The sequence below is a fragment of the Barbus barbus genome (assembly GCF_936440315.1).
Source record: "Barbus barbus genome assembly, chromosome: 2".
Classification (NCBI taxonomy): Eukaryota; Metazoa; Chordata; class Actinopteri; order Cypriniformes; family Cyprinidae; genus Barbus; species Barbus barbus.
Window position 1 is genome coordinate 38,511,224 of NC_136730.1, and position 13,615 is coordinate 38,524,838.

The 13,615-nt window shown below is 37.1% G+C and overlaps 1 protein-coding gene across 1 annotated transcript in view; it reads left to right on the top strand.

Moving 5' to 3' along the window:
- The window catches only part of LOC306879560 (A disintegrin and metalloproteinase with thrombospondin motifs 7-like), an 80,199-nt gene that overhangs the window by 56,665 nt on the left and 9,919 nt on the right, over window positions 1-13,615 (top strand). The window contains exons 17-23 of the mRNA XM_079432593.1: window positions 2,389-2,515; window positions 2,628-2,841; window positions 4,478-6,175; window positions 6,613-6,765; window positions 6,867-7,040; window positions 7,193-7,339; window positions 9,796-9,958. Coding sequence (XP_079288719.1) covers window positions 2,389-2,515; window positions 2,628-2,841; window positions 4,478-6,175; window positions 6,613-6,765; window positions 6,867-7,040; window positions 7,193-7,339; window positions 9,796-9,958 — 2,676 coding nt within the window. The remainder of the gene's footprint in view (window positions 1-2,388; window positions 2,516-2,627; window positions 2,842-4,477; window positions 6,176-6,612; window positions 6,766-6,866; window positions 7,041-7,192; window positions 7,340-9,795; window positions 9,959-13,615) is intronic.

Consider the following 13,615-nt stretch of genomic DNA (forward strand, 5'->3'; position numbering starts at 1 on the left):
TGTTTCTTTGGTCAGTGGGTGGGTTAATCTGCTAATACTTTCCAGTTAGTGATACTGAAGGCCGTTTGAATCCAGCGCTTCTGTTACAAATGTAATCAGGAGCTATGCAGAAATGCTGAAGAAACACTGTCTTCAATGTTTATTGAATGTACTGTACATTCAGTCTTAAGTTTTTATAGTGTCCTTCATTCACTGTGTAATTATAATCAAAGTGTAATTATTAAATACAAACTGTTACTTTATTTAATTTAAACATTTCTCCTCATATCTGATGCTCATCTGCTTATCAAAGGAAGACTAAAACAGAAAAATACTAATATTGCTGCATATTTTGTTCCTTGTATTGCAGTCACCAACATTTAATCTGAGAGAATTGAACATTTTTCAAACATAACAATGTAGCTGAAATCAAAGGCTTAAGGATTTGCATGCAATTTCCCTCCGCAGGAAGCACCCTGTTTTTGGTAATACAAAAGGTAAATGTCTCATTTAAATCCATGTTTCATGTGTTCATAAGAATGGGTTTTAGAAGAGGCTGGATTTGTGTGTACATTCCTTTTTGCAGTGTGATAATGATAGAGTGGGTAGAAATTATTTGGAGAATTCGTAGTTTTGTAGCTGAACCAATTGCATGCATTTAATTAATTTTGCTAACAGAAAAGGGGTGTTTATACTGAGGTGTTTTTTTGTATTTTTTGTGAAAAAAGGAAAATGCACACAGACACAATAGTTTGGATTATTAGACTGAACATCACATCCGTTGTATGACAGAATTGCCTGAAGCCTGTAAACTAAGTTGAATAGTAGCTCTGATTGAAAGTGTTCTTAATGCCACTGAAAAAACATCTACAGTGCTTCTCTAAATTTCAAATATTTACTCAAATTGAAAATATATATTATTAGATGAAGTGTATTAATTGCTATCGATTATGATTACAGTACATGCTTTTTTGCTTTTGGTCATCAACAGCTCTGATAAGGATTATTGCACAGCACCAATAGTTCTTTATTAACATCAATTTGTATTTCATATTAAATAAATTCCAAAAATACATAAGAATAGGATGAAACTATGTCCATACTACAAGTGCACCAGTCTCAATAGTGTTGAAGAGTTTCAATATGATTATTTTTAGATGCAATTACCCGCTACTCATCTTTAATTTGTCTGAAGTGCTCACACAAATGACATAATTTAATTGGTCTGGCACAGAAGGTAAATCAATTATTCTATATCATTCATAAGAGCATAATTCAAATTAAGGACTCCCACGATATCAAATAGCGTTTTGTATAATTAATTAAGCTGTGTATTTATGTATTTATGTTACATTTAAAAAAATCTTGTAATCAAAATCAGGTTTTGGGGTTTAGATTTTTTGTGGCTCTGATAATAATGGTACACATAAGCAAACATATGACATTGTGCTGCAAATTTTAGCTGTGGGACTTGCCACCTAATGTCCATGTACATCTTTTGAGGGTCACACCAATCAGTGCAGACTGACACCTGGGCCCCAGGGCCCTTTATCCCATCTGTTTGAGGGTTTATCTGATAACATTCTTCAAACACCTGTGAAGTCTGTGAAGCCTCTGGACTGTGGGTCCCTTCATCTCTGTTGGAGACTCTGATTCTCAAAGCTGTCAAATAAAGGTCGAAATCAGCCTGAGGATGTGACTCTAACAGAGGAGAGCACTCAAGAAGGGCTATCCCTCTTCCTTCTGGAGTCAATTCAGTTCCTAGGGGAGAGTAGCAGATAGATTGGCTGCTATCTGTTTTAGAACTACAGGACTGCTGAGATTAAGATTTTTTTTTTTATTATTACATTCAGCAAAGTTGTCCCCTCGCATTCATTTCTAGAGTTGATTAAATAGGACAATGTGAAAATTTTAATAAAACCACAAAAAGATTATTGCCTGGTTCTTAAGGAAATCTGTATTATTAAATACACTGCCACTCTCTAAATCCCAGCCAAGTATTACTAACCTTAAAAATTACTAGAGTTAATGGCATATCACTCTCTCTTTCACATATCATTGTGTGAAAAATATATTGAAATGCCACGAACAGTAAACTTTAGTACCATAATTTATTTTTCTTTCTTTTTGACTGAATTGTATGAACATTTTAAATACAGTTTGTTCATTTATTTATTTGACATTTATTTTGTGTAGTATACATTTATTTGTAATTCTTTGGAGAATTTGTCTTTTGCCGATGAAGAAGGGCAGGCTATTGTACAGTTGTCAGCTGTCTCTCTGTTTAAATGCCTGAAAATTCTGTAATTCAGTTCTATGCGCTTGCCAGATGTCGAGTGCATACTTGTGCGCACTGGCAAATATGTCTTTTTTTGTAAACAGCTGCTCTTTAATTTGTCTTTTTTTCAGGTGTGCAGAGGCAAGTTGTGCACTGTGTGGAGAGAACATCTGGAATCGTCGAGGAACATTACTGTGATCCATCTACTAGGCCGGATGACAAGCAAAGTAACTGCAATAAGGGGGCATGTCCTGCCATGTGAGTTTTACTGCTGGACAGTCCTGTAGTTTACACACCCATCAGCAGCAGTCCACTAGATTGCTTTTAAAGGCAATCATCATCATCATCATTCCTGTTTTTGTGTCATCAGATGGTGGGTTGGAGAGTGGCAGAAGTGCTCATCTAGCTGTGGGGACATTGGGCTTAGTAAGAGAACAGTGCTATGTATTCGGAGCCTTGGGCTGGATGAGCAACGAGCGCTTCAGCCAGCTGAATGTCAACACTTGCCTAAGCCTGAGTCAATTGTTCGGTGTAACACACATGTGTCCTGTCCTGCTGACTGGACCACTGGAAGCTGGTCAGAGGTGAGCATATATCAGCCACAAGGAACATCTCTTGTGGTTCAAATAGTGACTATATATGATTATGATTCATATTTTTCATAAAACATACAGAATGATCTGTGAAGAAAGGTTTTACTGAGATTGTTTGTGCAGCCTTAACATTTTAGCAGAACTAACAAAACATAGCATAGTATTATCATGGTTATCGGACATATACTAACATCAATGTACTATGGTCTATGAACATGAAAATCCTTCAGTTCCATGATATGGTGGTGGTGATGGCGCAGTGGATAAGACACATGCCTTTGGTGTGAGAGACCCGGGTTCGAATCCACTGTGAGACACCAATGTGTCCCTGAGCAAGACACTTAACCCCAAGTTGCTCCAGAGGCGTGCGACCTCTGACATATATAGCAATTGTAAGTCGCTTTGGATAAAAGCGTCAGCTAAATGAATAAAAATGTAAATGTAAATGATATATGCCATTGCACCAATGTATTACCTGCTATTATACTCTGAAAAAAGTCAAATTAGCATGTAATTTATGTAAAGTGCATTTTATTGTAGGCTAATCGAAAATCATGGTTTTTGGTTTTAGCACCTCATAGAAAAAATGAAAAGAAACAATTTTGTTTAAATCACTAGCGTAGCCAGAAATGTTTAAGTGGGTGGGCCTACATAAAACTGGGTGGGCCAAGTGTGTAGCATATGAAAACCGCATGTCAAATTGCCAACAAAAAATACAGCACTAAGGTTCATTACACAGTATTTCTAAAGCATGCATTAACATTAGTAATTTATGTTAATGTTCGTTTCAAAATTTAGGAAAAATTTAAAGTTGTTTCTGTTAACATTTGCCTGAGTTGGTTAACAAAAATGAATAAACACGGTAACAAATGTATTTCTAATGTTAGTTAATGCATAGTTTATTAAAAAGCATACCTCAGTGTGAAACGGGGCTTTGCTGATGATTTCATAATCAAACGTCTCTGTCAGTTCGAGGACCGCAGAAATGTGCGCAGCTGCAAATTACGCAGTTTGTTGTGGCGACCAGGATCTAGCACAAACGCACGCATTTTACTATTATATCCTTACGTCGTAAACATAACATTGTGGGTGGGACTAACAGAAATGGACGAATCATCATTTTGACAAGCGTGATGCACATATAGGAAGAAGGAAAACTAAGAAACGACCTGTAATGATCTTTATATTAAATTGTATTTTTTTTGTATTGTTTTTTTTTTCTTTCTGTAAATAAATATTTTAGATTAATATTAAATCAAAATTTAAGGTTTTAATGAAACCACAGATATAATTTGAGTGGGGAAAAAATCTGTAACAAATTACAATTTTTGAATTTGTCCAAAGTATTTTTTTCAACATACATGCTATTATACCACTACAGTACATTATTTGAACAGAGAAAAAATTCATCTTCACATTCATTCTGTTAATACTACATACAGTACACATGCTTGATGATTATTCCTTGCTTTCAGAGTTAATAAAGTTCAGATTTTGCTTTATTGGACAAAAATATACAATGAGTTTTGATGACTCGTTGTTATACAAAACTGCCTAATTTTATTTTTTAATCATCGTGAGACAATTATCTGACTTTGACAGCTCTTACTCATTGCATCTTCCACAGTGTTCAGTGAGCTGTGCAGCTGGTTTCCAGATACGTGACGTGACCTGCAGCTGGAATACTGGTATGGACTGTGATCCGAAAGCCAAGCCTAATTCAACTATGCCATGCTATCTTCAGGACTGCCCCATTAATTCGGACACCTTTGGCAATGACTGGTCAGGCAGTGGAGCATCCAGCAAAGAAGTTTTCAATGAGATAAAAGTTATACCCCACTTTAGTACAACTAAAAATCAGCTCTGGGGCAATGCTGACTTCAATGACATTATAGAAGATGATTTCTCACATTATAGCCATGTTGAAAAGTCCTCTGACAATTCTATTGTGAAAAATCTTCAAGTTGATGATTTTTATTATGATTACAATTTTATAAGATTTCATGAGGATCTGTCGAATGACTTTAATAAAGATGAAAATGATATGTTTGATAACTCAGGAATAAAACATGGAGACGTTTCTCTGACAGGGACAGATGTCCCTATAACTACCTCATCGCCATCCACCACTGCGGACCAACAGAATACCACCACTATGAGTTCTGACAGCATTACAAACAAGGGTACGGAAGGTCATGAACCGCAAAGGAAAGACGTACTAGATAAAAATAACGATGAGCTATTTGCTGAGGATTACTTTCTGCCTGTCACTACAACAACTGAATCGTCCTCTGCAGTTACCAGGTTTTTTAGCAAATGGAAGGACAATGATAGTGACCTCAGTATTACAAGGAAACCTCCATCAACTGCAGATGTTTCCACTCAGGAAAAGCAGACAGTATACTATGAAACTGAGCCAAACATATTTTTGACTCCTGAACCACATACAAATTTGGACAGAAACGCAAAGAACCATGACAATTACAAAGGCAATCAAAAAGATAAAACCATAACAGCAATAACTGAAGATGAAAATGAAGAGGTGTTTGGCGAAGATGTCCCTGGAGGTGAAAGTGAACCACACCATGGCACTCACAATTATGAACCTCCTTTAGATTATGTGTTTAAGTTAGAAATTTATGAGAACAGACATATTCATAATCCCGCTACTCCACTGCAGTGGAGTACGGCCTCACCAACAGTCTCACTGAGTGCAACTTCTCAACCATTGGAGCTTCTCAGCAGTGCTTCCAGTAATGACTTTGCAAAATATAAAGTTCTGATGGAACCATCATTTAACACTAAGGAGAGTGAATTCACTGTAAGAGAGCTCACTACGACCTTAGATAGCCTTTCTCAAGAGTATGTTTTTTCTCCAACTTCCTCTGTCCCAGCCAAACATTACAGCAGCATGACCTCAACAGCTGGAACAACAGCTCTACCTCCTACAGAAATGGAAAGTGATTTTGAGCCCCCGCTCTTCACTCCAAGTGATCTTCCGGACACTACAATTACTTCAGAGACTCAAAGTTGGTATTCCAGAGCCATTGCACCACCCAAAACTAATGGGCCAAGAATAGAGCCTTGGGGAACTCCGGTCCCCATACCTCGCTGGATTGACAAAAATGAGATTACTATTGCCCGAATGCTGAGACCTGCTGGGCTAAATCCCTCACTGTCTACTCCTACTGAGCAGCCATTGCAGGGCACTAGCAGTGAGCATTCAGTGCATTCTTCTAGCCCTCCGATGCCCACTGGGCTGTTCATGTCTTCTCTTTCCTCATCAGCCTCCCCTGCACACTGGAAAAAAGGAAACTGGAGTGCTGTGAGTAGTTATGCATTCCTCACATTCTCTAGATACGAAACCAGCATGGGCTGAGAAACAGCAGCCGGCCAAAGATAAAAGTCCTTGAATTATCCTGACACCACAGCATTAGATTTCAACAGAAACATAACTTTAACTTTCAGGTAATGGCATTTGTTTCATGTTATTCTAGCAACAAAAATGGATATGAGGGATTGCATGGCACCACTATGTTCACAAATACAAAAGGTTTTATAACCTGAAGATCGAAAATGGGAAATTCTAAGTTTATAAGAATGTTGTTGGGGCCCATAACCTCTAACTTGTAACTCTAAAATTTGAATAGTTAATGAGAATGTTTATCCAGGAACATGTCCTACCTGAATAAATCACTTTAAGAAGGGTTTGCATGCATTTTTCAATGTGAACAGTACTTTATACAATTAATGATTTTATAGTGCTCAACAAGTTGCGGGCTTGGTGCCATCTGGAGGTCAGTGTCCTGCAGCACTGGTGATGAATCAGACTGTGACTTAGCTACTAGGCCAGTGCCAGCACGTCGCTGCTACCTTTGTCCCTGCTCTGCATGGAAAATTGGAGAGTGGAGTAAAGTAAGTCTGCTTGCATGCAGCCAAAAACATTATGAATTCAATGAATTTCCAATGAATGAAAACACAATGGGAGTTGCTACTCCTGATTTCTCTTTTGGCAGTGCACAAAGTATTGTGGTGTAGGAGTGAAGGTCAGAGAGATTCAGTGTTATGACACACGAGATCAGAGGTTGCTGAGGCCATTTCATTGCCAGGCCACCTCCCCTAGACCTCCTGTCCGAATTCCTTGTAACATCCACAACTGTTTAGAGTGGTACACGTCTTCTTGGGGGCAGGTAAAGAGATTTAGCATTCAGAAGCTTCACTTTCACTACACTACACTACAAGCTTCATTACACTCTCCTCAGCTATTTGTGTCTGCTTCTTGATCTTCACGCTACTCTCTTCAGCTCTATGTGTCTGATTCTAACACAATATATGCCCACAGTGTTCAGAGCTGTGTGGAGGTGGGGAGCAGCAGAGGCTGGTGACTTGCCCTGAAACTGGGAAATGTGATGATGACCTACAGCCCAACAACATTCAGACTTGCAATGTCCATCCATGCCACCAGTGGATCACTGGATCCTGGGGTCAGGTGAGTAACATAAAACTTGAGGAAATGTTTTTTTCTTGATTTTAAGTAAGCCAGCTTAACTATGTCTCTGCACTAGATACAAAACCATGCATCTAAATACATGAATAAAATAACCCACAGAATCAGAGGAACATAATGTGCTGTATTCGGCTTAGAATCTGAGAATTTTAGATTGTTGTTTTTCATCCTTTTTTTCTGGGGGGAAAAAAACACTGAAAATGTCTTATGTTCTTTTAATTTTCACTGTTGTATTGCTTAAAGAGTACACCTTTTCATTATTCAAGTTAATTTGAATGGACATTTTGTAAGTGCAACAACATATTTTTTCTTTCATACTTCACGGTACAAAAAAAGTAGTTGTCCTTATAATCAGTGACTCTGAAAAACAGGCTGTAATTTAAGTAACCTTTCACCCTGCCCAATTAAGATCTGGCTCACACACAAGAACATCTGTTTGGTTATATAAGCTCAGCACAGTGAGTGAAATCTGCACCATAAAACTAGAAGGTGGTAGAGAATAAGAAACTGCAGAAAAAAACTTATTGCTTCTCATGATTTGAATGTATAAATGTGATTAAAAGTGAAAATATTTGAGAACATAAGAAGACTCTCACAATCCCTTACAATACCACCCCACACTTTGAGAACCACTGTGCTTCACAAATCCCCCACCCACAAGAACTTTGGCCAGTATATTTTGCTTGTATTAGATGGAATCAAAACAGCCAACTAAGCATTAGAAAGCAAACTTTTTTTCTTTTGAAGGCTTCTATTTTTTTTTCTTTTGTGGCAATTTCTGAAAATGGCAACATCCCAAACAGTGGAAGAAAATAACAGAAGATTGATTCATTTGTAATTATCTCTCATTTGGTTTTTCTTTCTAGATATTCAAAGATAAAGAGATTAAATGGATTATTCACAGTGTGTGTGTGTGTGCAGAATGTCAGACCTGAATGTAGGAAGTAACATAATTGGACAATCAGTAAAGTCAAATCACATTGTGCTCATATGAACTCACAATGCTCATCCTGCAATTAAGTTGCTAATGTGGTCTACCCCTTTGGGTACATCAGCATTTGAACCTGCCTCTGATACAGAGAGCCCCTTCTATACACCTTCTCCATACTAGTGCTGTCAAATCATGTGAAAATCATGTTAAATACACATGTGGATCAGAGTATATAATCATGTTGTGTAAACCACCTTGCAAAATCTATAATGTGGTTTCCTTATTCCTTATTCCTTCAGCGGTGTTAGTGTTGCTTTTGCAAAATAAGGGTGGTTTGTTAATAGGATTCCTATGATGAGATATAAAAGTCCTTCAAACCTTGGGTGGACACTGGTCATGTAAAACTGCTTTTCAATTAGGAAACCTGGGCTAACATTGCTATGTTTACATGCACCCATTTCATAATCGGACTGATGTCTCATTTAATACCGAAAACTCCGTAAATACCACAATCAGTCTGACTGAACTCAATTTGAACTGAAATCTAATTAACAGGAAAAAATGAAGCATGTAAAAACTTAAATCTAACTATTTTCTCATACAGATTCAAAAACATGAACTGGTCATGTAAATGGATATTTCGGAATGTAAAATCAGATTGAGTCAAAATGGGAAATGTTAAAATTTTGGATAAATGTTAAGATATGACCAGGGCCGCTGCTGGCCAAATGGGTGCCCTAAGCAGGACTGTATTGTTGTGCCCCCTCCCTTAAATATTATTATATAAATAACAAAATAAATTGTAATTAAATTTTATTATTTACAAATTACAATTGTAGCTCTAGACAGTTACCCAAGGCTATTTAATTAATACAGTTGTCTGATTGATTTTATGGTCTCAAGCATTTAGAAATCACACAAAAGAAAATTAAGCAGTTTTACTATGAAAACCATGGTTAATTTTTGTAAGGGTTGTGATGTCCATATGTTTTTTTTATTGAAGAAATTACAGAGGCTGTGTCATCTAGAGCAAAAAGGTGGCCAAAAATGAAAGATTAAGTGGATATTTGAATTAAATGTGTGGTCAATAGCCTATTAAACAAGGATATAATTGTCCTGTAAGTGTAACAGCAGTAATTACCAGGCCTTTGGCTCCCTTTCCAGGCATTTGTAAAAATATGTAATGTTGAAAAAAAGCTAAAAAAAACAATAGACACCATCACAGAATGTGTAATGGCGCCGGATTGCTGATGTCTTTTTACGGGCATAGTTATCCATGATCATTTGCATTCAGTCGCGGGAATGGTGCGTCACGTTTTTTTTTTTTTTTGAGCAACTGGGATGGTGCCCCTCCTGGGAGTTGGTGCCCTACGCAAACTGCGTACTCTGCTTATAGGGAGCGGCGGTACTAAATATGACTCCTTTCAAGACAGTCCTTGGTTGTCGAAGCTTTGCAATAGTTGATCGTACTGGGTGTTTAACAGGGTTGTCTATTGTGTGTTTGCAGTGTTCGGTGTCCTGTGGAGGAGGTGTTCAGCGCAGACTGGTGAAATGTGTCAACACTAAGGCCGAGCTCGAGGATGAAAATGAGCATTTTGATTGTGATCACGAACCTCGACCAAAGAACACAAAGAAGTGTAACATTCATGACTGTGACAGCGCCCCCTCTGGTAAGTGGAGCTTTGCCAGCTAGAGACAATGAATACATACTCTATATAGACATTTAAAATGAGGTTGCCTTATAAAATTACCATGAAATGAGGTTGAATTCAAATGTGATTTTAAGGTAGTAAAATGGAAAGGAAAGGAAAGGACGTGTGACCAAGTATGGTGACCCATATTCAGAAATTGTGCTCTGCATTTAACCCATCCAAGTGCACACACACAGGCAGTGAGTAGTGAACAAACCTTGAACACACACCCAGAGCAGTGGGCAGCAATTTATGCTGCAGCACCTGGGGAGCAGTTGGGGGTTGCTCAAGGGTCTCACCTCAGTCGTGGTATTGAGGTGGAGAGAGCACTGGACGTTCACTCCCCCACCTACAATTCCTGTCGGACTTGGTTACAAATCTGACTCTCTGTCCATTAGGCCACGACTGCCCCCAAAATTATAAACCAGTAAATTTTACAATTCTTGATTCCTATTTCAATACCACAGGAAAAACTACTAGCCCAACAAATATAAATAAAGTTCAAATATTATTAAAGACAAGTGAACAATCAGTAAATAACAGCAAATAAACAAATTACAAGCAACAGCACAAATAAATAAACGGAACAAAGAAACAGATCAATTTAAAGATGCTTTGTGTTTTTATATAAGTGTTCCAGTACAGAAATTAAATAATAAAATGTAAAATAAGTACCCACTCAGTATCCTTGGGTAAATATGGTGTGTTATTGTGAACTGCAATTACCTGGTACCATGAATAATAATGACATTTTATAGGTTTAAAGAAATTGCCTTCCATTTATCAGAAATCATAGTAAGAGAGAGAGGGAGAAAAAAAATCTACTTTTTCTCTGTGTTTGCTATTGAAAGTTCCATGAAGTGCTGCACCTTTAGATTGGTTTGGCTTGATTATTGCTGGTTGCTGAGGATTGTGCCATTTACGGATCTCTGAATCCTCCTTCATTGCTGCTCTTTTGTCATAGGTCACTGGGGATAGAAGAAACCTGTGTGTGCAGTCCAACACCAGACAGTGATTATTCTGATATATAAAGAGAATGACACACAACACAGGTCTTTCATTTGAAACAAGAGTTTCACATGAACCAGAGTTATAGTCTCAGGCAAAATAAGATGATTAAAAAAAAAGATTATAGCTTAAAGAATCTTAGTAAAAGTCAACATTAAAAATGACATTTATAGCCCATTCTACTTATGTACTATAATGTGGCAGAGTACAATGAAGTAGAATACATCTGAAACTGAATGAAAGAGAACATCATTTGTTTTCAGAGTTTTCAGTCAAATTTACAAGTCATATATTATTCAAATATTGTCCTTAATTTGAGGTTCACAGATAGCAGTTATCACCAAATTGGAAAATTTCAGGCAAGAACATGTCCCCTCTCTTAACCTTTACTCTATTCCAGCCACTTCTTTTTTCTTCAGGTAATGCAGCTCACCTGGCTCACAGCCTTTAATTACCATCATCATCACTTTGAAATGTACCGCTAGGCCTGTCATGTGCTAGTTCTGAGAAAATTGCTTTAGCTCAGTCTGCTAATTAAAATCTGATTCATGATGAGCGGTTTGGTGATGCATGTGTTTAATTCCTTACTTTTTAAAATAAATTATCCAGGAAATCCACCCATGTTTGAGTAGTTTTGGGAAATGATTGCTTATAAATATTTTACCCTGGTGGAGTTCACTAAAAGACACTTCATGATTATTAGCTGGGGTGCAACTTTCTAGGTGAAAAACCTAAACTTTTGATATATTATTCATTTTAATCCATACACACTTCAGAGCATGTGTGATGTTCTGTGTCAGACCTTGCATTTTACCATTCATAGTGTGTAGAATTTTTATAATTAGTTCAGTTTCTCTGCAGTATCATTTTCTAAGATTTTTTTTTTTTTTTTTTCATTGTTTCCATCCAAAGCTGTGAATTTAACTTATGCACAAAATTTGAATATGGCATAAAACATTTGCAAATAAAGGTCCGTTTCTATCCAACAAGTAAAAGAGAACAAAATCGTCACTTCCTGATAAACTGGCACTAAATATCGCTAAGAAGAGAAGCCACTGAATATAATATTTTTCATATATAATAAATTACTCGCACCTCAGAGAGAGCAGACGAAACACAATAAATGCGGTCATTGCTTTTGGAGGTGAATGCCTGCTGTTTGGGAACACAAATGTGTAAGACACTTCTGAGAGGCAATACAGAAATACTTTGACGACAGTCTTTGCTCAGGCATTTCAGAACGACCATAACATTTCAGATGCTATGCAACGAGATCAGTCTACTGGTTAGTCAAGTTATGCTGTCTCATTGCACAAAGTCACGTGACTTTTTGATGTGCATGGACAAATTTATTTGGTAAATGTCTTTCCATTTCCAATTATTCGCATTAACTTTTTTTGCACAAGTCAAAAACCACCTAAAGCAAGTGTAAATTTTGTTGTTGAGAATTAAGGGATTTTTTCCATTAGTTTCCATCACTAGTTTCTGATGCAATACTTCAACATGCGCATAAAAACAGGGTGATGGAAATATAGCTAGTGATCCAGTTATATATATATCCAGTATATATATTTATATATATATAATAAGAAAAGAAGTGGTCATCTGAGGCACATACCTTTTCACCTGGTATTAAAGGGGTCATGAACTGCCTTTGTTTTTTATTTTACTGTTCTCTAAAGTCCATTTACATTGTTATCATGATGTTTACATCAAAAAACATCATAATTTAGATGTAATAGGCTATTTTTCCTGTTTTCAACCCCCTTCATCAGAACGGTGTTTGAATAGGCATGTCGGATTGTAGACTCGGAGACTCAGAAGTAAAAACCCACTGCTATGATTGGCTAATAGTTGTGGATGTTTGACAGCGTACATTCCTCATAGATAGACGCTGCTGTGATTTAGGTCAATCTTTATTGTTTGGTTTGTGCTGCGCTTTCGCCTCTCTTATAAACACTGCATGTACAAATCGGTGGGTGGGGCTAAACAGGCAGCGATGTAGAAGCAGGCATTGAGCTTTTCCTGCAGAGGCGGTGCTTATCCACATTATTACATCAAAGAGTAATACATTCCAAAAGCTGTCGTTTTGGCAGATTGCCTTCACTATAAGCTGTTTTTAGATTAACGACAAAGTTTTGTGTTCTGAAACTTACAGGATTTTTTTATAGGACAATGTCCATAGGATTTGTTTATAGTACAATATAGTAAGTATAGTATGTCAAAGGATCACGGGAATTTTGGTTTCTCAGTTCATGACCACTTTAAAATAAGTTTCAAATTCCTCAAGACACTTTTGTAACAATCTACATTGCTTCCGTGCTGGTACTGAGTGTGGTGCATGAATACTATTGACTAAAAATCATGTTATTATTAGCAATGGAAGCTAATGAATAGGATAAAACAGCTGTAATTTAAACTGTAATCTGCATGTTTTGGTACAACACAGTAAAGTAGTTTTTGGTCAATTTTTTAACAAAACGTCCCACAGTGATTAAATGGTAGGTCATTGGGTGGCGAGTAGGCAGTCTTTTATGAATGTTCAAACACATTCAACCACATGAGTGTCTACACTATGAAAGCAAACAGGTTGATTTTTTTCCCCCTACACTACCTCTGGAAAAGTGG